The 26,336-nt window shown below is 48.6% G+C and overlaps 1 protein-coding gene across 12 annotated transcripts in view; it reads right to left on the reverse strand.

Annotated features, from left to right (window-relative positions):
- Positions 1-1,786: 1,786 nt before the first annotated feature.
- Positions 1,787-26,336, reverse strand: part of lrrc7 (leucine rich repeat containing 7) — an 88,233-nt gene continuing 63,683 nt past the window's right edge. For 6 of the 12 annotated variants that reach the window (XM_060066445.1, XM_060066444.1, XM_060066443.1 and 3 more), the window contains 14 exons: positions 23,937-24,186; positions 21,762-22,271; positions 20,416-20,640; positions 20,049-20,289; positions 18,540-18,935; positions 17,770-18,018; positions 16,778-16,990; positions 14,848-15,015; positions 13,603-13,719; positions 11,937-12,135; positions 10,687-10,994; positions 9,084-9,176; positions 7,050-7,124; positions 1,787-4,966 (listed from right to left, as the gene is read on the reverse strand). In XM_060066445.1, the coding sequence (XP_059922428.1) occupies positions 4,856-4,966; positions 7,050-7,124; positions 9,084-9,176; positions 10,687-10,994; positions 11,937-12,135; positions 13,603-13,719; positions 14,848-15,015; positions 16,778-16,990; positions 17,770-18,018; positions 18,540-18,935; positions 20,049-20,289; positions 20,416-20,640; positions 21,762-22,271; positions 23,937-24,186 (3,155 nt within the window). In that variant the 3' untranslated portion in view covers positions 1,787-4,855. Of the gene's footprint in view, positions 5,447-7,049; positions 7,125-9,083; positions 9,177-10,686; positions 10,995-11,936; positions 12,136-13,602; positions 13,720-14,847; positions 15,016-16,777; positions 16,991-17,769; positions 18,019-18,539; positions 18,936-20,048; positions 20,290-20,415; positions 20,641-21,761; positions 22,272-23,936; positions 24,187-26,336 lie in introns of all 12 variants that reach the window. The other 6 variants (XM_060066446.1, XM_060066441.1, XM_060066450.1 and 3 more) reach the window with 6 other exon arrangements.

Raw genomic sequence — 26,336 nt, forward strand, 5'->3', positions numbered from 1 at the left:
ACAATGTGTGTGTGTTTGTTAGTATGTGTGACATACAATGTGTGTGTATTTGTTAGTATGTGTGACATACAATGTGTGTGTATTCTTCAGTCCATGGGTTGGAAAAGTATGCATCATCATTCTTTCCTTTACTGACTTTACAGATGAGCTTGTCGCTATCTACACACACACACACACACACACACACATACAAACACACATATACACACACAAACAAACACATCCACATCACGAGTGGAATGCAGGTCATAGACATGACATCGTTATTGATCGCACCACAAGAGTGTATTGATGAATCCAGTGGCTGAATGAAAAGTGACCCACTCATTGTCTGTATCGCAAACACTTTCTCACACACACACACACACACACACACATAATGAGGGAGGGGGTTAATCTATGTATGCTTGTGAGAGTGGGTTGGTTCACACAGTGCTATTTGTGTTGGAGTGTGCGTGTATGTGTGTAAAGTTCAACAAAAATGCTCCGAAAACAAAAGATCTGCACACTGCCTTCATCTACAAGTCTAGTCATGCGCATATCTTTGTGTTTGTGTGTGTGTGTGTGTGTGTGTGTGTGTGTGTGTGTGTGTGTGTGTGTGTGTGTGTGTGTGTGTGTGTGTGTGTGTGTGTGAGAAAGAGAGCAAGTGAGAGAGTAAAGGGAGAGAGAATGTGGAGGTCTTGGTGCATTACCATCAATTCAGAATTGTTCTTCTGTAGCATCAGTGTGTCTTTGTCTGTTTGTGACGTCTAGTCCGTCAGTCCAGCCACTCAACACTCGAGACGGCCTTTTGAGGCAGGAATGACATCGAGCTGATGAATAACATTTACCAGACATAAGCTGGGCTGCATGATGTGCCGGGGCATGTATTTGCAGATTTACAGACAATGCCGGGCTTTCATTTGATCTCAAGGTTGACATTGGGAACCGCCAAAGACTCTCTGGTCGCTGAGCGCCACTTAGAAGCAAAACAATCAATTGAATGTGTCCTCACCGTGGGCCTGGTGGCACACCACGCTGCTCTCTCTGGGGGTCTGATGAATGAGAACAGGTGGCAGGACTCGATAAGACTCGATAAGAATGATAGGCAACCGAGACAAAGGAGACGCCTGCCCAGATGATAAACACAATGTAATCCGGAGGAGGGTGAGTTGATGAGAGTGCAGGGGCTGACACATCTGTCCATCAAGATCAAAAGGAAATGCTTCGAGACTGAAGCAGCAAAATAGTCATTACAATGATTACAGTTGACAATCTGATCTGAATAGTATTTGGTTTCTCTCTCCCTGTAGTTTTGAAGCTGTGGTTGGGTCACCTTCTCCCAGTGACGGACGTACGACCGACGATGTTTTCTAACGAGGGTTACCTTACCAAAGGACGGAAGGATTGGGCCCAAATGAAGAGAGGAAGAGCGTGTGGAGGGTTATGGGTTGGGGAGGACTGAAGGGGGTTGATGTAGCGCGACTGTACTCCATAACAATGAGGCCTGTGCAGAGATACTGAGGGTTTTTTAATGTTTCATAGCACTTACCTCGTGTCCTCCAAAATGATGGAATGAGTGGGTTAATAGGGATAAACTATGCTGTCATCGCTACAGTTGAAATGCGCAGGCAAGGCGGACAGACAGACAGACAGACAGACAGACAGAAAGACAAACAGATAGATAGAAAAATGCAAAAAAAGACTACAATCAATCAAACTAGTCAAGGTCAAATAAATAAATAAATAATGGTAAACAATTTAAATAAAATGAAACATAAATATAGTGCATCAGAAGGAGTCTGGATTACCAATAGTGACATTTTTATTATTTGTACAATAGACTTTAATACATTATTTAAAACACCTCTTATATACTGAAAAATGGTACATCCCAAAGCCCAAAATGGCTTCAGTATAATCGCTGCACAGCATTTTTTCAATTTTATACATATATTATTTTTGTAAAAACTGTATCTTAAATAGTATGTACAGATAGCATCTGCAAAATGCATTCTAAACACATGATATATATTTATATATACTTCGGCAATTACATATCTCTGCATTAATACTCAATTTATAAACAGAAGGGTTTCAACTCGCATGTGCAATTCAACCAAATAAATAAATCCATATTATAAATAATTAAATAAATAGCTTTGTCAAAGTCGCCAGTTAAATCGGTTCAACCTAAAGCTCAACATTTGTTTTCCTCTCCTTCTCTCGGAGGTCAAAGTAGATTTTGTCACACAACAGAAGAAGCAGCATTGAAGTTGGGTAGGTGTTGGGACTGCAGTAAGCATGAGTACATTCACCATCAATGAGTCCTTCTAGCCTCTGGGTTCCACTCCCAGCTATGTACAGTGACGCCGTCTCCCACGGCCATACTCCTTCCCTTTCCAGTGGTTTTTAAACACATAAGAAATGACCTTTTCATAGCCATATACACATATATATATAATATATATACATATATATTTATATATATATTTGTATAACATTAATTCACAATTACGGTAGAAATACATTTTATACAGCTTTAGAGAGTACATGTGAAGGTTTCCATGTCATACTGTGCGTACTTTGATCCATAACTTTGATATAAGTGTCCTTATAAAATATCACAATTCTTTTTGAGCAAAGCTAAGATATATCAATATATTTAGAAAGAATTACCTGAAACAAGTCGTATAAAATCGTTATATTATCAAACCATTTTACTTTTTGTTCTCCTCACAATTTATTCGATAGTTCAAACTCTTAAGGGTTGGTGTTCGTCTCTGTGGTTGCGCTAGGCTAGCTTTAGCTCCACCACTATGGGGTCCACCCTGCACTATCACGTGTATCTTAATAAACTAGAGTTCCCATGGTCGTTAAGAGCATCACAAACAGCCAAAAACTGGACTGAGATTATGAGAATTGAGTGTGCGTGAATATGCGTGGTCTCTTTACCATATCCGTGTTGAATGTTCCCTTGCCTCAATCTATACAAAATGAATAATAATAATAATAATCATAATAATAATAGCAAGTTGTGCAAAAGTAAATGTAATGTAAATGTAAACAGAATTGCTCTGGACTATATCTTCGGCAAAAAAAACATAAAAAAGCTGCATTAGTGGAAGTGGAATCATAAAAACCAACCAGTTTTGTGCAATTCCTGATTTAAATCTCCCAAAAGAAAGAAATACTGTTTGCTTCCTTGTACTCGCTCCCCAGGCAGAATACAGTACAAGGTCTGCTCAAAAACACGCACAGAGCTCAACCAGCACGGTCTCATCGCGGGCTCAGGGGCACTGAAGCAGGGCTGCTGATGCAGGGCTCTGGTCGAGTCCCTCGGGTGAAAGGCTGGCTGTTGGTCCTGCCGGTAGACACACCGTATTGTACTTCCAGGTGGACCCCGGAGCCTGTGCACCGGGGGTCAGATTGGCTCAGTGAAGCAATGATTGGTATGAGCGCATGCTGTGACCTTTGAGGCCTGTCATTCTTTTGGCGGCAATTTTACAACATAACAGTGTCATGTATCTCAAAGATATGGCACGCATAATGGAGACAAATAAAAACATTTAACAAGGTGCGACTTGTTAGTGTTGGTGTTGTTATGTAATACATCTGGATTGTAAACTCAGTTCCCTTAAAATTTGTTCAGGACTTCCAGTAGCAGAATCTATGCTTAAGAACCACCGTGAACCGCTGTGGAGGCTGTGTTGGACTGCGGGAGGGCTGTAGCGCATGACGCCTGTGTGTGTGTGTGTGTGTGTGTGTGTGTGTGTGTATGTGTGTGTGTTTCTGTGTGTAAACAATAGCATGGATCGTTCACTAGATGGCACTGTAGGGAGGTCCTGGTGACACCACTGCGGAAGGACCAGCAGATATTGCTTTAGCTCTTTTAAGTCAGCATGGCTGTTTGAAACGAATGGCATCACGTCAAACAGAGCAGCAGGTAGAAGTGGTGAACTACTCAATTATTGTTTACAGAAAAGAAAGAAACAGTAAGCGGCATCATCTACTTAAAAAAAAAAAAAGTCCACTCAGAGAAAAGGTCCCTGTTGGATCCCCAATGGAGAGAATACAATTTCTTATCAATAATAATAATATAATACTCATCGCCTACATGTGTGTACAGTATATCCCCTTGTGGCTGAGACCAATGGGAATGCTGTTTCTCTACACACATACGCAAGGCAGAGTACCTTCACCAGGCAGCACACACTTCAGATCCAAACACAGGATGCAAAACGACACGCAACGCAACAAAACACAAACAGAGAAGACCAAATGAAAACGACAAAAAAGATCCAATGAACAGGACAGAAATTCATGGACAAAGCAAAGCAGAAAAGAACGCAGACTAAAAGCAGCTGTCTACAAGCATAAAATAAAGCCATCTCACAAAGCACAGCTAAATCAAAAAGGCAGCAATATAAATAAATAAAAAACCAAGTCAAATACCCACCCGCAGAAGAAAACAATCGGAACAGCTAACTAACAAACCAACCACACAGTTTAAAACTGCAGCAGCCCTGTAGTCACTCGTCCAACCAAATGAAGAGTAGAATCAGTCACCATCCTGTCTTCTTTCATTTCTGCAAGTACTGGCGGAAAGAGAGATCGTCTGAGAGTCTTTGTGTTCTCTTATGATACATTTGGCACTAGTATTGCCTTTGGTCCAGCAATAGGCAAATTGTCCCGGGTGTGGTTCTCTAATAGGGGAAATAAAAGGTGGCCTGGATGATTGTGTCCAGTTCCACACACCTCCAGCAGGGGGCAGTAATGGTGGAGTAGGGAGATGTGGCAATGTGAACAGAAGCGTCGATGGTGTGTTTGTCTGTCTGTCAGTCTGTCTTTCTTTGTTTGTTTGGAAAACTAGATTTTAGCATGTGCTGCTGTCCCTCAGAACCACCAAGTCCACCGCCCACCGGAAGCTCTTCAGCAGAGAGACGGCTGTCTCGTGCTCCATGTGTAAAAAACTATGTCCATTAGCCTGCAAGGCAAACACGCAGCACAGTCAACAGCATGTGTGTGTGTGTGTGTGTGTGTGTGTGTGTGTGTGTGTGTGTGTGTGTGTGTTTGTGAAGGAGAGAGAGAATGTGTGTTTGTGGGTGTGTGTGTGTGTTTGCGTGCGCGTAAGAGAACAATGCATGTACCTTATATGTGTGCGTATGTGCATTTCCGGGGTTCCATGCATGGATCTGTGTGCGTGTGTGCGTGTGCGCGCGCGTGTGTGTGTGTGTGTGTGTGGGTTGATGGTTGTGTGTGTGTCTGTGCGTGTGGTTGGATGGGTGGATGTGTGTGCGTGAGTATCTTTGTATACGTCGCTTAATGCGGTAGGTATGGCTGTTCCGATGACGTCATGCACTGGTGTGCGTGTGCGTGTGCGTGGGTCTCAGGCAGTGTGTGTGTGGTGGGTGGGAGCAGGGGGGGGCGCAGACACTGGGGGCAGCGCTAGCTCAGAAACACTTCACTGTGGGGGGAAAAGAGAGGGAGAAAAAAGAGAGAGAGTACGGAGTGAGAGATGGCGAGATACACACAGTAGAAGGTCATGCTGTAGGAGGAAAAGGAGGGCAGGTTGGGGCTGGGCGGGGGGGGACTGTAGACCGTCCAGCTACAGAGCACACATCTGCAGGGAGACGGGGGGACGGCAGGAGGGGAGGACAGGAGCGGGAGAACGATGTCGGGGGGCTTTGGCTGTTCTGTTCTGGAGGAGAGTCTGCTGGAGGTTTGAGGTGTTAATCGAACCTGCCGAGAAGCACTTATGTGGCCATCAGGCCGACGTCGAAAAGTGTCCTTGCACGTTTGACAAGCTGAAACACCTGCAGATCTAACCCTGGCCCTAGACTACAACGTCTTAAGCAGCACAGACATAGACGTCTTTTGTACAATCCTAACTTCTTACCATTCCACCTAGGAAACTGTTTAATAGTCATGGCTTTTCAGTTTGATGCTATGGTTTATAATGTCATTCTTCCAAGAACCTTCTGTGGCTTGCTAATATGTACGATTGACAATTGATTTAAAAAAACAAAGCTTTAGTGACATATTTTGCAACACAATTCCCAATCTTTGCTAAATAAAATACCATGTCTAAAAGTTTTGTTTAAAATAAAGTGTTTCACAAAAACACATGTTTCACCTGTTTTTACGCAATGAAATGAAACACTTACTATGTTATACTGATATCAAATATTGAGAAAAGTCCTAACATTTTATCCACAGTATAATCAGTGGTTGAATGTATCAGCCTAGCATGTTTTCAACAGCAATATGTTTTCTGACATTAAGATGGCAGCAAATTTCCACTTTACCATGTCGTTTAAAAACCTAATCCAGTCATTAGAGGACCAATATGTGATGAGAAGGTTAGAGAAAGGGGAGGAGCCGAGTAGGGATAGCACAGAAACATGCTCTGGAAGCACACAGGTTTAGATCTCAGCCTTCCCTAACCAATGAGAATGCAGGGGGAGGGGCATGCCACACCTTGAGCCAATAGGTACACAGAGAGGCAGGTCAGAGGAGGACGCGCCAGGTTTCATACACTCTTGGACTGCGCTTAGTGGGAGTCAACGCAACAAAAGGTGGGGGCAACACCTTATATCCCCACTCTAACATATAGATATAAATGATCAATAAACCTATAGAGCAGGGATATCTCATGAGTAGTACTATTTACTATCGCTATTTAGCCATTTAGGAAGGTGGACTTCAGACATCGGGGATCGAACCGAGAACCTTTAGTGTGGGAGTCAAACACCATCGTGCCCCCTTGAGTATACAAATCGGGAATCTACCCATAGAATGTTCTTTAGACGAGATTTGTTCAAGGATCTAAATTCAACGTGACTTCCAGACGGTCCGTCCGGGGGGGTCACGGCCCAGAGCAGCAAGTGTATGATACAGCTACCGTCTCCTGGGTCATCACCCTCTGTAGCGCAGGCTGTCTGGTGAGAGTGCAGGAGGGGCGGGGCGAGGCTGGCCCCGGCCAATAGGCTGTCTGGTGAGAGTGCAGGAGGGGCGGGGCGAGGCTGGCCCCGGCCAATAGGCTGTCAGGGAGCCGAGTGGGCGGTTACCTGCAGGATCTTGTCCCCCGGCCGCAGGGAGGCAGAGGCTGGTCCGTCAGGCTGTACCCTAGTAACAAAGATACCCTATAAGTCAAAATGATACAACGTTAGCACAAGACAGGGAGACGGGGACGCAGAATCTTTGCCTTGCTCATGTCGAGTCGTGGCAGACCATAATAAACACTCCGTTCTAGTTCTTGGTTCAGCAAAAATCAGTATTATTTGTTCAGTAGTGGACATTGGCCAGATAACTGTACTTCCCAGTTCATCATTAATATTTACGAAGTAGCAGAAAATCCCCAGAAAGATACAGACTGTATATTGTCTGGAAAAAACTAAAGAAAAAACATGAGATCCTCCTCAAGAGAGTGAGGGGGAGGATGTAGAGTGCATGGGGGATCCTCTGACTGATCGACATGATGGATTACATACCGAGGATGCGCAGCAGAATAATAGGGGAGGGCAGAGAATATGTTTTCCCATGTTTAGCCGTCTGTTTGGTGACTATAGACCCAAAGGCAGAGATTGTAAAAACAACAACTTTTCATGGAGCGGTATTAAACTCTTCCTGGTTTATGAGTGAATGATTTTCCATGCATTTGTCCTGTGATTTTAGTTTTAGATTTAGTTTTATTCAATACAGTCCAATCCCAACAGAACTGACTTAAAGTTGTGTTGATGATTAAAAAGGAAATAGCACTGATATGTGTCTAAACATCGTATTAAAATCAAATCATGTTTTGCATAACCCGGTCATGAGTTTTTGATTAAATCTAAATCTGTGAATGAATCACTTGAATGGCTGAGCGACTGTATTGTGGATGTTAATAACAAGGAGCAGATAGGAGGAGCTGAACCCCAGACTCACTGCACGCTGATCACTGCGGCTTCAGGGACTAAAGATATTGATGTATTATTAACAATAGAAACTGCTTGATATTCAGTCCTCAAACTTCTTCTTTTTTTTTGGGCTCGCCATAATTCTCTGCTGAGCCCTCATAAAGTCAGCCGATGTGCGGTGAATCCCGATCTACAAGACGGTCCGAAAGCCACCGTGAAACCACGGCAACACTTTGGAAGGACCCGAGAGTACAGTTATTTGTTGTATACTTTAGCCAATGTCTTTCTTGAATGTTCCAGAGTTGAATCCGATATTTGTTCAAACTGTTGTCCGATGTTGATACATCTAGAATAAATAGACTTTTATGTGAACTGGACTTAAGTATCACAGTAAGAGCCCTGGCATGTGCACGTTTGGGAAAATGTAGAAATCTGTGGTGCCAAACAGAAATGTTGCGTATCAGAGTGACTTTCTACTCTACTGTAATCTGTAAGGTCACTGTGAACAGTCAAACTGATAGAAGCTCACTTATCAAATCACTTGGTCAGGCTTAGTGTTAGAAATATAAAGCACCTGGTTAATGAATGAATGGCAGAGTATGCTGCAGGTACGAAGTATGAGTAGGAGTATGATAAACGTATTTTTACGGATAACCTACGTAACATTTGAATATGTGTTTGTTAAATTATAAGTGTATTCAGAATAACTGCTGCGCTTCAAAGCAGAAAAGGCTATAAACAAACAGGTTAACTTAATACACGAGTCAAACCCAGTACAGAAACACACTGAGTACACGGATTGTGAGCCACATTGGACGCCTTAGCAGTCAAAAAGAGCCCGAGCTATGCATATGAAGGCCCAATCCCATTTCTACCCCTTACCCCTTCCCCTTACCCCTTCCCCTTACCCCTTCAAAACAAGGGGGAGGGGTAAGGGGAAGGGGGAAGGGGTAGAAATGGGATTGGGCCGAAATATAGAATATAGTAACGTAGGGTTACTTAAGGTTAGCATAACATTGTACAGTAACCACAAAACGTCTGCAAGCCCGTCTCCAGTCAACCGCCGCACCGAAGCCATGACAGGGCGAGCCGAGGACGGACAGACGGACGGACGGACAGAACACTGCGGTAGCTAGCAGCAGTTTCCATGGTTACAGGAGAAGAGGAGATGAGAGCGATAAGGTAGGGGCTGCCGGGTCGTACCATGTCGGAGGGCTTGAAGGGGTTCCCCTGCCCGCTGATGCCCCCCGAGATACTGAAACCCAGACCGGGGTTCTTCTCTATCCGCACGCACATCTGGAGGGGGGGAGGGAGGGGGGGAGAGAGGGAGGGAGGGAGGGAGGGGGGGAGGGAGGGAGGGGGGGAGAGAGGGAGGGGGGGGCAGGAAAACCAAATTCAATACTATATCTATAACCAAACATACCGTTATAGAAGGAGTTGTTAAAGTGTTATAGAACACGATAACTAACTGAGGGCCTGATTCAGAAGGATTCCTCAGTTATATAAAACATGTCTTATAATTACAATACGGCTTATGCCAAGAGATTTGTGTCCACTTTGACAGGTGGAACGCGAGAGAGAGAGAGAGAGAGAGAGAGAGAGAGAGAGAGAGAGAGAGAGAGAGAGAGAGGCGGAGAGAGAGAGAGAGAGAGAGAGGAGAGAGAGAGGAGAGAGAGAGAGAGGGCGGAGAGAGAGAGAGAGAGAGAGAGAGAGAGAGAGAGAGAGAGAGAGAGAGAGAGAGAGAGAGGAGAGAGAGAGAGAGAGAGAAAAAGAGGTAGACAGAGATAGATAAAGAGTGGAAGAGGGAGATAGAGATAGAGGGAGAGAGATCGGGAACATGGAGATAGAAAGAGAGACAGCGGAAGAGGGAGATAGAGAGAAAGAAAGTGAAGAGAGAAAGAGAGAGAGAGACAGTGGAAGATTGAGATAGAGAGAGACAGTGGAAGATTGAGATAAAGAGAGGAAGAGAGAGAGAGAGAGAGAGAGAGAGAGAGAGAGAGAGAGAGAGAGAGAGAGAGAGAGAGAGAGAGAGAGAGAGAGAGAGAGGAGAGAGAGATGAGAGAGAGAGACAGAGGAGAGAGAGAGAGACAGTGTGAGAGGAGACAGAGAGAGAGACAGTGTGTGCGGGAGACAGAGAGAGAGACAGTGTGAGAGGGAGACAGCGAGAGAGACAGTGAGAGAGGGAGATAGAGGGGAGACAGTGTAGAAGGGAGACAGAGAGAGAGAGACAGAGACAGAGACAGAGACAGAGAGAGAGAGAGAGAGAGAGAGAGAGAGAGAGAGAGAAGAGGGAGACAGAGAGACAGTGTGAGAGGGAGATAGAGAGAGAGACAGTGTGAGAGGGAGACAGAGAGAGAGACAGTGTGAGAGGGAGACAGAGAGAGAGACAGTGAGAGAGGGGAGATAGAGAGGGAGACAGTGTGAGAGGGAGACAGAGAGAGAGAGAGACAGAGACAGAGACAGAGACAGAGACAGAGACAGAGAGAGAGAGAGAGAGAGAGAGAGGGGAGACAGAGAGACAGTGTGAGAGAGGAGACAGACAGAGAGACAGTATGAGAGGGAGATAGAGAGGGGAGACAGTGTGAGAGGGAGACAGAGAGAGAGAGAGAGACAGAGACAGAGACAGAGAGAGAGAGAGAGAGAGAGAGAGGGAGACAGAGAGACAGTGTGAGAGGGAGACAGACAGAGAGACAGTGTGAGAGGGAGACAGAGAGAGAGACAGTATGAGAGGGAGACAGACAGAGAGACAGTGTGAGAGGGAGACAGAGAGAGAGACAGTATGAGAGGGCGGGAGGCTGCTGGTGACCTGGTCCTGGAAGCCGTCGATGCTCTTCTGCCCTTTGGTCTGCAGGAGGCAGCGCGCGCTCTGGGGCCGCGGGTTGGTGTGGGTCCCCATGCCCGCCTGTCCGCTGTGGACCATGCCCTGGTTGCCGTGGTTGCCGTGGTTGCCGTGGTTGCCGTGGTTGCCGTGGTTACTGTGGTACTGGGGGTTGGTGGCCGGCAGGGAGGGCGGGTGCGAGGCGTACTGGGGCTGGTTGCCGGAGGGGGTCATGGACATGGACACCCCCCCGCCGGGGTAGGGCTGGCTGGGAGAGGTCAGTGCGAGGGGCAGGGCTGGGGAGGCAGTGACCCAAAGACACGGTGAACGGACGCCGCCGGCACCACACCACACGTACACACTCAGGCCTCACGAGGGACCTGCATGAGGAGGGTTAGGGTCACCCCAACCCTAACCCTAACCCTAACAAGGTGCATGAGGAGGGTTAGGGTCACCCCAACCCTAACCCTAACCCTAACAAGGTGCATGAGAAGGGTTAGGGTGACCCTAACCCTAACAAGGTGCATGAGGAGGGTTAGGGTCACCCCAACCCTAACCCTAACCCTAACAAGGTGCATGAGGAGGGTTAGGGTCACCCCAACCCTAACCCTAACCCTAACCCTAACAAGGTGCATGAGAAGGGTTAGGGTGACCCTAACCCTAACAAGGTGCATGAGGAGGGTTAGGGTCACCCCAACCCTAACCCTAACCCTAACAAGGTGCATGAGGAGGGTTAGGGTCACCCCAACCCTAACCCTAACCCTAACCCTAACAAGGTGCATGAGAAGGGTTAGGGTCATCCCAACCCTAACCCTAACAAGGTGCATGAGGAGGGTTAGGGTCATCCCAACCCTTCTCATGCACCTTGTAAGGGTTAGGGTTAGGGTTAGGGTCACCCTAGGGTGACCCTAACCCTAACCCTAACCCTAACAAGGTGACCATCAGGGCTGCAGGTCCGGTAGACGAAGCACAGCAAAGAAACAACAGAATCGACAACAACACACTGAAATAATGTCCGCTTTGTTAAGGTGATTTTGTTCAATAGTCTGACGTCTTGTGAAGTTCGCATTGCATGAGAAGGTACGTATATTTTGCATAGGAAGCTTTTGTTGGGGGATGTTATCCTGCTTTTGTTTTGAGTTAACTGTCGTGAAGCTTTTGTAACCTGGACTGAAAAGTGCGACCCTGATAAAGACATCTTCATCACATTCTCCTGCTGACCCCAGACCGTGCGCTACCTTGGTATTGGCCCCCGCCCCCAGAGGGCGAGATGGCCATGACCATCCCCTGCTGGTACTGGCCGCCCTTGTTGATGGCCCCGCCCTCGTAGCCCTGCTGGCCCATCCCGCGGTGAGGGGGCGTGGCCGAGGAGCCGGAAGAGGAGGTGACCATCATGGTGTTGTGCTGCTGGTGGGAGGGGTTGTGGGCGTGGACATTCTGTGGAGGAGAGGAAGGTGGAGCAGGGTAGACTAACTTCATGTTGTCGAGAGTTTAGCGCACAATACACACATCCGGTCATTGATGGTTTTCTGGGACCATTCACGAGCGTTGAAGCATTCGACCGGGGTATACGCTACGTGGCAACCCGGCTCCGGAGCGGCAGACCTGGCGGCCCAGGGGAGAGGTGGTAGCCGGGGTATGCCGCCCATTTCCCCCAGGGGGCGCCAGTGAGCGAAACCAATCAGCAGAATGTGAAACACCTGAGCAGCAGGTGGAGAAGCAAGGCCTAAGCCCCATTTACACACGAAAATGCTGTTTTTGTCACAGAAAACGATCATTTCTAAAAACTCCGGCCAAAGTGGAGATTTCTGAAAACGCTGGTTATGTGTTGTCGTGTCAACGGGGAGAAACAGGGTTTTAGGTTCTGAAGCGTCACATTATGCGCCAGGAAATGCTTAGCGTCATATGAGCGCCCTATGTTTACAGTTTGTTTGTTTGTTCGCCCTATAGGTTTACAGGAAGACGCTCGTGTTATTCGTTGTTGTTGATTCTGAGGATTCTGATTGGCTTGCCTGGCTATATCCTTCTCCCTACACTGCCGCCCATAGGTTTGGCATAGTTATAATGGCGTTCGACGGCGTATTTATGCGTTTTGATGTAAACGACAACTTTTTGGAAAACGATGTTGTGTGCACAATGTTATTTTTTAAAACGGAGGGGGGGGGAATATTTGTTTCTATAAATACCCTGCTACGTATAAACGTGGCCTTAAACAGCCGGCTTCAACTCTAACTCTAGTGGGGCTGTCGTGGTTCTCGTGTGGCGAGAGCGATCCTGGAGGATCGAGAGACACTGGAATGACAGCGGGACATGATTCCACCCAGAGGGACACGACCGGGGGATTCCCCCAAGTCTCACGGAGCCAAGACTCTTTTCCGCTCTTTTTAATAGTATTCTTACTATTGAATAAACGCGCCTTTACGGCTTAACAGACGTAGGCTTGTTGGGGGGAGGGGGAACTTACGGCAGTTACAACGGTGAACGTCGCCGTTAACGTTGTAAACACTGGGATCTCACGGCAGAGCTGGGAATCTCAGCTGCTGGTTAATGGGGTCTGAACCTCATTAAGTTTCTGTTACATTTTTGCCATGATGGATCGTAGCCTGGCATCGCCAGACAAATTGTAAACTACAATTAGTCCACGACCTCTCTGTTCATTTTAGATTCCCAAGGGGCGTCACCGACGGGCGCAGAGCTAAATGCCTCTGTACGCGATTGGACAGGCCAACAACCAATCATAGCAACGACACGTTTGACGGAGCACTGAGCAACGAAAAAAAATACATCTTTCTTCTCTTTTTTCGTGTCTCAACCTGATTTGAAGCCAAAGTCCATGTCAGTAAGTCCAGTGTGAGTGTCCAAATATGGTCATAACGCTCTGGAAGTTCCACTGACGGAACCCACCTTCTTCATGACGTTATCAGGCGGCACGTCCCGCCTGCCGAGGGAGTAGAGAGCCCACTGGCTGCTCGCTGTCCCCCCCTCCTGGTCGTTGTCCAGCATGGCACCCTGCTGAGGCGTCTGGGCGAGAGACAGAGGAGGAAGACCCATGAGAACCAGATAAATTAAATCAGAGGTCACTTCCCTCAACCAATTTCGATATTGGCTTCATTTGGACGTGGGGTTAAGGCATCCTATCCCATAATAAGCATAACTAGATAATGTGCTCAGTAGAGCACAAACCTCCACCCAGGCCAGCAGCACAAAGCCCCCACCGCAGGTGTGGCTTGAGGAGGGGGTCACCATGTTCCCCATGACGAACATGGTGAATGCACGCTTTGCCATTACAATGCTTATTCTAACACGCTAGCATGCTACGGCCCAAACACGCATATGCATACTCGCTAATGGAAACACGCTGATACAATAGTATGCTATGGTTCAAACACACTAACAGGTCCTTGCACTCTTTTGTATTGGCACGGCTAACATGTCAATAATACGTCACTAACATGTTAATGCTTCAGTCATGGTTGTTTTGTGACGTATACAATTACTGCACTGCGCTCACGTATACTGAGCCATTCACATTGTAGTTGCTGGGATATATATCTATCAATGTGAATATTCCTGCGACCTGTGTGGAAGGTCAATCAGCCGTCCCCATGCCAATGATCAACCACTCGCATGAATCTGATGCAAATCTGTGCATCCTTTCTCACAGGCAGAGAAACGCAGAGACGCGGGTGTAATCACAACCTTCCTGGCGGAGGTAACGAGTTTACATGATGAATCGAAATGTATATTTTCCTTGCAGCATCGTAGAACACTGGCTAGTGCTCACGCATACAGATAGATCTTACACAAATTATGAATTCAGAGGGGTAATATAAACGATAAAAAAATAAGATGAGAATGGACTGGACGTTATTATGATTATTTCAAGCAGTGCAAGCTTGTAATATTTACCCCCCAAAAAGTGAAAGAAATAAGAGCATATTTAGAGACTGCATTGCCATAGCACCGGGTATATGATATACTGTATATATATTTATATATATATATATGAGAGACATGGGGATGGGTTGGTGCCGTGGCCATAGTTAGGGTTAGGTGATGGAGGTGTAAGAAGGCGCCTAGCGCCTCTACACTGGATAGTTATTGCGTAATAATCGTTTGTCATTGACATGATTCATGTATCATACTTACAGCGGTAGCGGATGGAGGAGGCGGTAGTGGCAGCCACTGGCCAGCAGGGGGCGCATGCTTAATGTTATTGTAAAGGTTAAAGTTCAAAGTGCTGCTGCGGCCCTGGGCGTGAACCCCGCCCTGACAGAGCATGCCCAGGGTGAGCGTGTTGTGCTTTAGGACACCACTCTGATTGGAGGAGACAACATCACATGACACGGGTGATTATGGGTGCAGGTGGGGGTGGGAGTGTGGGGGGGGGGCAGACAGCAGGCTGCAGCAGACACACTGTGGACTCCACAAACAACAACAGTTACACAAGTCAACAAGAACAACAGTGCAAAGTCGCTGAAAGCACGGATAAATGTTAGCGTATGACCGGTTACACGCACACAGAGAAACACCGTGTCACACAGCGGACAGCGTGGCCGTCTCCCGGCTCCCACGCTGGCAGGTTAAGGAGGGAGGTTATAGAGAGAGTTCCACCGCCATCACGACTTCAACACACGTTGTATTGCTAATGAACGTCTAGTCCCTTCGTTCCTAGTGAATGCTTAATCAAAAAAGTTGATTGTTTTTGTGATTTACACAGCGAGTGCCGAGGTTAGTGCCGAGTTAGGGATCAAGGACGTCCAGGTTTGAATTTATCTTGCAAAAAAACGGAGTACATTGAATGGTTTAAATTATTCACTGAATTAAAAAGGGAAAATAATAATTTGATCCGAGAAGACCGTGGATTCACAGTCAGCAGATGTGTTTCCTACGGCGAGCTCAGAGAGCCAACTGAAGACGCCTGCCGTATACCGACCGATTCAATCTACTGACGGACAGGAATTCATTGTACAGGAGTGCTGACAATTAAAGAAAGTTATATCTTTCCAAAGAAATCTGCTGAGCCCCAGCAGTTAAAACCTCTCTCTTTCTTGTCAATGAGGCAGTGCCCTGGGGTTGTGTGTGAGAGAACCTGAGCATTCCTTCCTAAGCAGAGACCAGACCTGGCTTTCTTCAACAACTACCATTCGCCAGTTCTGCTCCCATTTTTGGCAAAAACTATTTTAGCAGGTCGATGCATATGGGTTTAGAAGTGATATTTTTACTATAAACATAGTACGAATTTGTGGAGTTCGGCATTATATTAGTTTTCTTTTTGAGAGTTGAGCGTTGCCATCAATGGTACTTGGAAAAACGTCTATATAATTCGACCAATCAACAAATATATTCTCTAGCTTCTTTCAGCTTGTGGCGTAGTCTGCTCCGCTGGAGCAGACTATGAGACATGTAGCCTGGGGTCTTCTTCTGTCCATTCTGAAGTACGTTTTTTTAGGTGATTTTGTTCAATAGTCTGATGTCTATTGTGTATGTACGATTGTACGTATTAGTGTTGGGGATTCACACATCCTAGCGGCCTGATCTGAGATTAGTGTTTGCAGAGTGAGTTGGATCACACCTCACGAGGGACATCAATAGTGTTCCTTCCCATGATAGTATTGTCGTTATTTAAAATCTATCCGTATGCATTTGTCTCGGCTTTGTTTTTATGTCAATCTGTACAATACCTTCATTTGTTAACTGTACCTACATTCATACTTTTTTAATCTATGAGGATAATTATGATGGTTGATATCAGATGAGTAGCGTGGGTCTACCCTGTGGAGCTGAACACAGGACAACATCGGAGCTGGGGTCGCTCCACAGCAGTGGGGGGGCTGCTCTGACCGGGATGATGTGGAGCAGACACACACACACACACACACACACACGCAACAATGCAGACTCACACAGACACAGAGGGCTCCAGAGTGCTCAGCCTAGTGTGTGTGTGTGTGTGTGTGTGTGTGTGTGTGTGTGTGTGTGTGTGTGTGTGTGTGTGTGTGTGTGTGTGTGTGTGTGTGTGTGTGTGTGTGTGTGTGTGTGTGTGTGTGTGTGTGTGTGTGTGTGTGTGTCAGCCTACCCGGTCCATCCTCTTGGCTTCGATGTGTCGGAGCAGCTGCTGCCTCCAGTCGGCGGGCATCTTGGAGGTGATGTCACCGGGCTTGGGCTGCGGCCCGGGCCGCACCTTGATGGTGTCCTCGGAGGGCTTCTCGGGGCAGGTGGCCAGCGTGTAGTCGGGGGGCATCTTCTCCAGCAGGGCGGCCATGGTGGGCCGTGCGGAGACCGGACGCGCCTGGGGACACGAAGCACATTCAGTTCGATTGTATTTAGCCCTTAATCACCGGTATAGTCTCAAAAGGCTTAACAGGCCGTATATTAATGGCCCCCTTCAAGAGGGCAAGAAAATGCTAGGGCAAGGTATATATACTATTTACCACAAAGACACTTAATAACGCGCGCTGCATTCGGCCAAAATATTTGCTCCATTAAAACAGAATCATAAAAATAGGATCCTATTTCTTTTTTTGGTTGCGCTACAAATATGAACCGAACTGTGTGCTCTGTGGGCTTTAAGAGTTACCCGACTCACGGAGCGTTTTAGATCCATATCATAAGGGGTAGGCACTGGCAGAGGGTGAGACGCCCGATAAGGAGATTGGGATTCAGAGTCAAGACACCCAACCCCGACAGCTCCTGACCAGCTGGCTGTCGCCTCACATGGTCGACTCCGCCGTCGGTGTGTGAATGTGTGCATTAAGCGTTTGGATTATGCGCTTTGGATAAAAGCGTCTGCTCAATGACCTTAATGCATATGAAAATGTGGTAAATGCTAAACGGACTGGAGCAGCTAGGGTGAGGTGTTTTGCTGAGGGACACCTCGACACTCAGCTAGGAGGAGCCGGGGATCGAACTAGCGACCCGCTCTACCTCCTAAGCTACCGCCGCCTCCCAACGTGAGTCATAATGAACGGGCTGGGTTCTATGCTCTCAGAGGACAGACAGACAGACAGACAGACAGACAGACTGACAGACAGACTGACAGACAGACGGAGAGGTGGCGGTATCAAGGACCTGGGAAGCGCCGTAGGTCTCTGTGCTGTAGCTCCTGGCCGACAGGGGGCGACGCTGAGTCAGGCTCTTGGTCGGGTAGCCAATCATGGGCTTCTTCTGCTCCTGGTACGCAGAGTAGTCGTCGTCGTAGCGACCGTTCCTCTTGTTGTGCATGAGCTGGCCCTGGCTCTCGGCCATGTTGGCGAGGGCAGAGGAGTGGTCCATGAGGGTGGAGTAGGCCAGGGAGCGACCGTAGTGGGGGGGCTCGGCCTGGGGGGGAGGGGGAGGACAGAGAGAGGTGGGGGGGGATGGATAGAGGGGGACAGGGGGAGGGGGAGGGAGGAGGGAGAGGATGGAGGAGGATGGAGAGAGGGGGAGGAGGGAGGATGGAGGAGGATGGAGAGAGGGGGAGGAGGGGGACAGAGGGGGACAGGGGGAGGGAGAAGGACGGACAGAGGGAGAGGAGAGGATGGAGGAGGATGGAAGAGGATGGAGAGAGGGGTACAGGGGGAGGGAGGAGGGAGAGGAGGGAGAGGATGGATAGGGAGGGGGAGGATGGATAGGGAGGGGAAGGGGGGAGGATCAAATATCAGACAAGCCTCCAGATAAACCTTCTGCAGCATTTGATCCTTTTGTGAAGTCACTGGATATAGAGCGGGATTATTAACTCACACGGGTCGTTTAATCATCCCACCATTACGTGAAAATAACTACACACAGATGCAAACGCACACAGACAAACACAAACACACACACACACAGGACCAGTGGTAGGGTTAGGGTCCCCCTACCTGCTGCCGGTACTGGGACTCCTGCAGCGCCTCCTGCTGGGCCTCGTGGACCCTGCGGAACAGGGCCAGCTCCGTGGAGCTCACCAGGGAGTCGGCCCGCCGCAGGAACCCCGGCCGGGAGCGCTGCGACGGGATTGGCTGCTGCTGCTGCTGCTGCTGCTGCTGCTGCTGCTGCTGCTGCTGCTGCTGCTGGGGGGGCGGGCCCTCCTGGTTGATTGGCGGCTGGGGGAAGGAGAACATCTCCAGAGGCGGGTAGCCGCGGTAACGGGGGCTCACCATGTCTTTGGGGAGGGTCTTGCCCGGCTGGTTCATGTACTCCAGGGCCTTCCCTGAGTGGTTGGCGTAGTCGGGCGTGGTCGGGAAAGGGGGCGGAGCCCTGCGGTCCATGGTCACCTGCTGGGTAATGTACAGGTTATCGATAATGTACAGGTTATAGATAATGTATAGGTTATAGATAATGTACAGGTTATAGATAATGTACAGGTTATAGATAATGTACAGGTTATAGATAATGTATAGGTTATAGATAATGTACAGGTTATAGATAATGTACAGGTTATAGATAATGTATAGGTTATAGATAATGTATAGGTTATAGATAATGTACAGGTTATAGATAATGTACAGGTTATAGATAATGTACAGGTTATAGATAATGTATAGGTTACAGATAATGTACAGGTTATAGATAATGTACAGGTTATAGATAATGTATAGGCTATAGATAATGTACAGGTTATAGATAATGTATAGGTTATAGATAATGTACAGGTTATAGATAATGTATAGGTTATGTACAGGTTATAGATAATGTACAGGTTATAGATAATGTATAGGTTATAGATAATGTACAGGTTATAGATAATGTACAGGTTATAGATAATGTATAGGTTATAGATAATGTATAGGTTATAGATAATGTATAGGTTATAGATAATGTACAGGTTATAGATAATGTATAGGTTATAGATATTGTATAGGTTATAGATAATGTATAGGTTTTAGATAATGTATAGGCTATAGATATTGTATAGGTTATAGATAATGTATAGGTTTTAGATAATGTATAGGCTATAGATAATGATGTGTTGGGTGATTTATATTGTATAGGTTATACATAAAGGTGTGTTGGGTGAATTATATTGTATAGGTTATCTAATTAACCTAGTTAACCTTGTACCTCAGCAAGGTTCCTTATGGAGATTTCCAAACCTTCATATAATACTTATTCAGGTGAATGCTTGTGAAATTCTAATTCTGAAGTCGATGAAAGTTAATTGATTGGTTACACACCCTCAGACACAAACACACACAGACAAACACACACATACACAACACACACACAAGATTTGTATTTCTAATGTTGAACCAGTGCAGTGTCTTGGGTGTTGGTTCTCTGAATCTTTCAACAAGACTCTCTTTGTTCAAATTGGATTTTCGAAAGCTTTGACTTTGACTTTTTAAAGTCAGAGTCAAGTTAGAGTTTAAAGCGAGGACGCGGGCGTGAACCTGGGGGTTGTAGTTGTGGTCGAAGTGGTACGCCTTGTGGGGGATGGCGGGCTTCTGGCCGCCGCCCTGCTGGCTGTGGTTGTGGTTGCTGGAGGCGTTCCCGCTGAAGCCCATCTCGTCGTCCAGCATGGGGGCGGACTGGGAGCGCGACATGTTGCTCTGCTCCATGGAGCCGTGAAGGTCCGGCCGCTCCAGGCTGGCCTGCTGCTCGATGGACGAGCTGTAGCTGTCCATGGGAATGCTGCGGAGAGAGGGGAGCCAGCCAATCAGGCACGGGCTGAGCTCGGACGAGACCCCCCCTCCGAGCCCTGACTGAATGTAACGCACGGATCAGACAGACGGTGGACGGTGGACGGTGCTCAGCTACCTGTAGACCTTGTAGGAGCCCATGTCGATCTCGTCGATGCTCTGGGACTTCTTGAACTTGGAGCGCATCTCCTTCATCATGGGCGACAGGCGCTCCGAGCTCTTGCTCATCACCACCGTTACCTTGTTGCCCCCGCCGACACTCAGCTGCTCCTTCCTGTTCTGCTCCTGGTTGTCATGGTAACTCCAGTTGCCAGGCAGTGGGCTGGCCCCTGCCTGCTCCAGCCTTCGAAGCATGAAGAGAGAACGTTCCACCAGACATGAAATAAACATATAGCCAGATGGGCGCGGGCCAACGCCGGAGGAACGCAAACGAATCGCCGGCATTTGTAGAATACATACTATAACGATGATGCCTCTTCTCTTAGCCTAAAAAGATATTATCAGTCCGTAACACTCCCGTCACACTTTCATCACACTTTCATGTCCCATGTAAGTGCATTAAAATATTGTTTTCAATTCTGAGCACAGAAAAATGAGCATACTTTGAACCCAGAACAGGGAGAAGTCTCCAGAGACCTCCACCGAAGGGGTCAGCCTCTGTGCGTCTCCTGCGTTACCCTGACTCGGCCACTAGGGGCCGCTGAGCGTCTCCTGTGTTACCCTGACTCAGCCACTAGGGGCCGCTGAGTGTCTCCTGCGGTACCCTGACTCAGCCACTAGGGGCCGCTGAGGGTCTGCTGCGTTACCCTGACTCGGCCACTAGGGGCCGCTGAGTGTCTCCTGAGTTACCCTGACTCAGCCACTAGGGGCCGCTGAGTGTCTCCTGCGGTACCCTGACTCGGCCACTAGGGGCCGCTGAGTGTCTCCTGACTCGGCCACTAGGGGCCGCTGGGTGTCTCCTGCGTTACCCTGACTCGGCCACTAGGGGCCGCTGAGTGTCTCCTGCGGTACCCTGACTCGGCCACTAGGGGCCGCTGAGTGTCTCCTGCGTTACCCTGACTCGGCCACTAGGGGCCGCTGGGTGTCTGCTGCGTTACCCTGACTCGGCCACTAGGGGCCGCTGAGTGCCTCCTGCGGTACCCTGACTCGGCCACTAGGGGCCGCTGAGTGTCTCCTGACTCGGCCACTAGGGGCCGCTGTGTGTCTCCTGCGGTACCCTGACTCGGCCACTAGGGGCCGCTGAGTGTCTCCTGACTCGGCCACTAGGGGCCGCTGTGTGTCTCCTGCGGTACCCTGACTCGGCCACTAGGGGCCGCTGGGTGTCTGCTGCGTTACCCTGACTCGGCCACTAGGGGCCGCTGGGTGTCTGCTGCGTTACCCTGACTCGGCCACTAGGGGCCGCTGAGTGCCTCCTGCGGTACCCTGACTCGGCCACTAGGGGCCGCTGAGCGCCTCCTGAGTTACCTGGACTCCAGCTCCTTGCGGTCGGGGTTGGGGCTGGACGAGGGCGTGAGGTCCAGCTTGGAGGGGAAGGCGGTCCGGTCCTCGAAGGGGCTGGGCGTGCGGGTCCAGTTCTGCCAGGGGTTCTGGGGGGGCGGGGGGGCCGGGGGCGGGGGGTTGCTGTCGGGGTTGGAGCGCTGGTTGCTGTGGAAGGGGAGGGTCTGGGTGTCCAGCTCCAAAGGAACCCCCACGATTCGCTCCTGCCGCAGGAGGGGGCGGCGACCGTGTGCCGATTGGCTGCGGGGTTTGGAGCCCAGCGGGGGGTTACCGTGGCTACCGGCGGGGGTCTGGGAATCCATGGGAGATTCTTCGGCATCGAAACCTGTGTTGTCGTAGTGCGGCGCTTCTGACCAATCAAAGGGCTCGCTGAGTGGGCGTCGGTCTCCGTGCTGCTGCAAGGTGCCTGATGGAGGGGTTTCCCTTTGAGAAAGCAGGGGCTTGGAGTCAATGGGCTTGGGGAAGGACTGAGCCAATCTACACAGAAACAGAATGTAAACAACGTCCGTTGATGGTGGAACAACATTTAAAAATGAAGTGAAGTTAATGAGTTACAAGTACACACTACACACTAGACACTACACACAACGCTGCCTTTATGAGCCGCTGTCTACCCTCTGGGCGGGGCGGTTGTTGCTGGGCCTTAACCTCTGGACTCTAGAGGTTGCAGCCATGGCACGCGGGTAAAGATCAGTTATTCACAGGTATCTCAGTCAGGGGACCAGGCTGTAAACGCTGGCTTCTATTAAGCCCCCCCCCCTACCGGGAGTTGTGGAGCCTTTTAATTCTGCCTGAGCTGCAACAGGAGGGACAGATCAATGGGAGGGGATTTCATCAACGTCATGAAGTGGTTCTGTTTTTAAAAAAACCTCTGGGATGGATCACTAACTAAATATTGCTATGATCAGCTTTGAAGTCCGCAAGAGAGAGAGGGAGAAAGAAAGAGGAGAGAGATATCGGGCTGGGAGGAAAATAAATAGATAAAAAGAATGAAAGAGATGCAGGAAGAGAGAGAGAGGGAGAGAGGATCTATCAGGCGTCCACAGCATTCTAATGAGTTTCCCTGACCTTCACTGGGCTCGTCGAGAAGATGAGAAAGAGAGAAGGAGGGAGGGATGGCGACGGAGAGAAATGGGAAGAGATGAGACATAGTGGAGTGGGGATGGGAGGGGAAGAGATGATGGATGTTTGGCAAGAGTGACCGTGAGGGACTGTGATGAACGCGAAAGCCATCTCAGAGTCGGAGACAGTATGTGTGTGTTTGTGTGTGTAGGTGTGTGCACATGTGTTTGTCTACCCTGTACAGCTGTATGGAACGGTGTACTCCTGCATCTGTACGCTGATACTGTATGTGTCTGTCTGTCTGTCTGTCTGTCTGTCTGTCTGTCTGTCTGTCTGTCTGTCTGTCTGTGTGCACTCATGATCTTTTGAATGTTTCAATGTCGTAACTGTTTCCCCCAGCACTGTATGGTCAAGGCGGCCTTAACAACAACAGGGCCCCGCCTTGACTACCAATGTATATATATTTACAAAAAAAATATATATATATATATATATACATTTTTTTTTTATTATTATGCAATAACAAAGTACAAAACTTTTGTAGGGAAAGAAAACATACTTCCATCAAGTACAAAAAATAAAGGTAAACAATGCACCGGTAATACTGTTCAAAACAATAGTCGTGCCTTAAAGCTTTTTGAATGGAATTGAAACGGTGGCATCAGGGATTGTATATATTATTGCGAACTGAACCCCCCCCCCCCCCCCGCGCTCCTTGACTAAGACATTTTCTGGGGGAAACACTGTTTAACATACATATATACAGTATATATATATATGCAATCGATCTTGCCCTGATGATGACCTACAAGGGGCGAAACTGGTTGGCAATTTTTTAAGAATTCCATTATGAATTAGCCTATTTATTAAAGCTTTTAAACTTTAAAATTAGTGCCTCGGTCAGCCTATCTTTTTCGAAACGTATGTATATATATGTGCACTTCTATGGGTTTTGCATACATGATTCTGTGACCTTTGATGTGTGCTTGTGCGTGAGTGCGTGTGTGCGTTTGCGCGCGTGCGTGTGCATGTGTGCTTATGCGTGGGTGTGCGTGCATGTGCGTGTGTGCGTGTGCGTACCTGTTGGTCCAGTGGGTCTGTGGCGCCTGCTCCTTGCCGGGCGTCGGCAGGGTGGGCGTGTGCGAGCGCGTGTGTGCCTGCGCGTGCGCGTGTGCGTGTGAGAGCGCGTGGGGGTGGGGGTGGGGGTGCGTGCCCCCGGGGGGGTTGGAGGACCCCGAGGAGCCCTGCGACGGGGAGTAGTCCGAGTAGGTGGCCGAGGAACCGCTGTGGTTCAGGCAGTGCATCTTGTCCACCTCCTCGTCAGTCGACTCTGCGGAGAGAAGGCCTCGGTTACAGCGCGGTCCGGAACTCCCGTCAGACGCGGCGCGGAGACGGCGCCGAGACCCCCACGCGGAGATAAAAGCACAGAGGCGGCGCGGACCAGAAGCCGGTTGACATCAAGCGGGCGTCTCTGGGTAACGAGTGTCAACAGGCCGTCGGGCCTCCGTGCAAACCGTTAGTTTAATCTAGATTTACATTCAGGGGATTTTGCTGTCGCTTTTATCCAAAGCAACTTACAACAAATCATTCACACATTCACACGGCGACGGCGGAGTCGACCACGCAGGGCGACAGCCGGCTCGTCGGGAGCAGTCAGGGGGAGGCGTCTCGCTCAAGGACACCTCGACACTTAGCAAGGAGGAGCCGGGGATCGAACCAGCGACCTCACGTGCAATAACCGATATTATTGTAGGGTGTGCTGTGAGGCCCTGGAGAGGGGTCGGTAGAGGTGGGGAGTGAACACAAAACAAGAACCGTGTTCAAGGAGTCAGCCCACAAAGGGCAGGAGGATTAAATGGCAAGCAGTTCAACCATTCACCGGGCCAGACAGGGCAGCCACATCGCCCCCTGCCCACCGCCACCCACATGAACTGAGCGCGCTCCCTCGATACAAGGCCGCCCGCACCCCTCATGATCATTAAAGGTGCTTCAAGGGAATCGATTTGTACTGCTCCTTAGCTCGCCCTATCTGTCGCTCCTATCATTACCGCGTGAGTACATCAAGATTCAATTAGACATTTGCATAAAATAATTGACCAACACACATCCGGAAGCTTCTTAATGGAACAGGATAGCTGCCAGAGCCCGCCTCCACTCAGCTACTGCCAGGCACCCCAGGTCCACCCCCTCGGTGTTGGAGCCTGCTCGCAATCCCCTCAGGAGGTTTTCCCTGCGTTCCAATGCCCATATTAACATACTACTTAGCATGCCCGAAAAATATTTAGTATGTCCCAATACATAGTATGGATGCAGTACGTCAAAAATTCCAGGACAAAACTTGAACAGACACAGGTGTATTTTTTGTAAGATAATCAACATTATTAAATTTGAATCATTCGGTTTCTAATGCAATCGGTATATCTACTGTAGGTTGGTAAATGACAGGTAGTGATGCTGTCAAAACAATTAGATATCTATAAGCCAGCCTAATCAGAGCTCTAAGCGCCGGTCTCGAAGCATCACCACAAAATAAGAATGCAAATTGAAATGTATATTTACAGGCATATTTCAAGTAGTAGCTAAATGCCTAGTTTTCCCCTTTGATATTTAAATAAAAGGTGTCAAGTTGTTTATGCAGGGTTGGATATGCTAAACCAGGCAGCGCACTTCCCCTCTGCAGTGATGCGCTGTGTGCAGCCCCGTGCCACGCTGTGAACTGGACTCAAACAGGATGCCAATTAACACAACATTAAGGACACAACACGCGCGCTTTACCGACCAAAGTTCTGCTTTCCAAAGGGAGCAGTCTTTGGGAGAAAAACCCGCTTCCTGTGATATGACACATTTCTAAAGTAAAACGGGTAATTAGCACAGAACAAAACGTAGAGGAAGAGTGATCTGATCCTCGGGGAACCCCGTGGAGGGGCTGAACCAGGACACCCGCCAGGCCGCCCGGCTGGTGTCGCCATGTGACGGCTGAGAGTCCCGCTGACGACACGACCCAGGACGTGCAGCCACAGCGGAAGGCTTCATGGATTACGTTTGAACGTCTAATTAACTCACAAAACAGATTTTTTTTCTTCGTTTCAACATTTCGCAGAGCAGATTGCTTTAGATACTGAAGTGTTCTTCAAATCAATGTTTCATCAAAGAGTTAAAGCAAATGTCTGGCCGGTAGGATCGGACCTGGAGCATCAAACCGCTCCATCAAACCGTGGGAGGCATTAAGGAACGTTGTGTTAGGTTGAGGGGGGGGGCTGAGGGGGGGGGGGGGGCTACAGTACATGCTCTCTCCTTCTGCGGTGGCCTCAAATTAATAGGCTCTCCGCCATGACTAATTAATGGCCCCCATTACAACCAGCCCCAGGCGCTTCACGTCATACCACATTAACTCTCTGTCTCAGACACCTGTGTGTCTCCGTGTGGCTGTTTGTGTGTGTGCGTGTGCTTCTGTGTGCACGTTTCCGTATTCCAGTGCGT

The sequence above is a fragment of the Gadus macrocephalus genome, chromosome 12, assembly GCF_031168955.1.
Source record: "Gadus macrocephalus chromosome 12, ASM3116895v1".
NCBI classification, from domain to species: domain Eukaryota; kingdom Metazoa; phylum Chordata; class Actinopteri; order Gadiformes; family Gadidae; genus Gadus; species Gadus macrocephalus.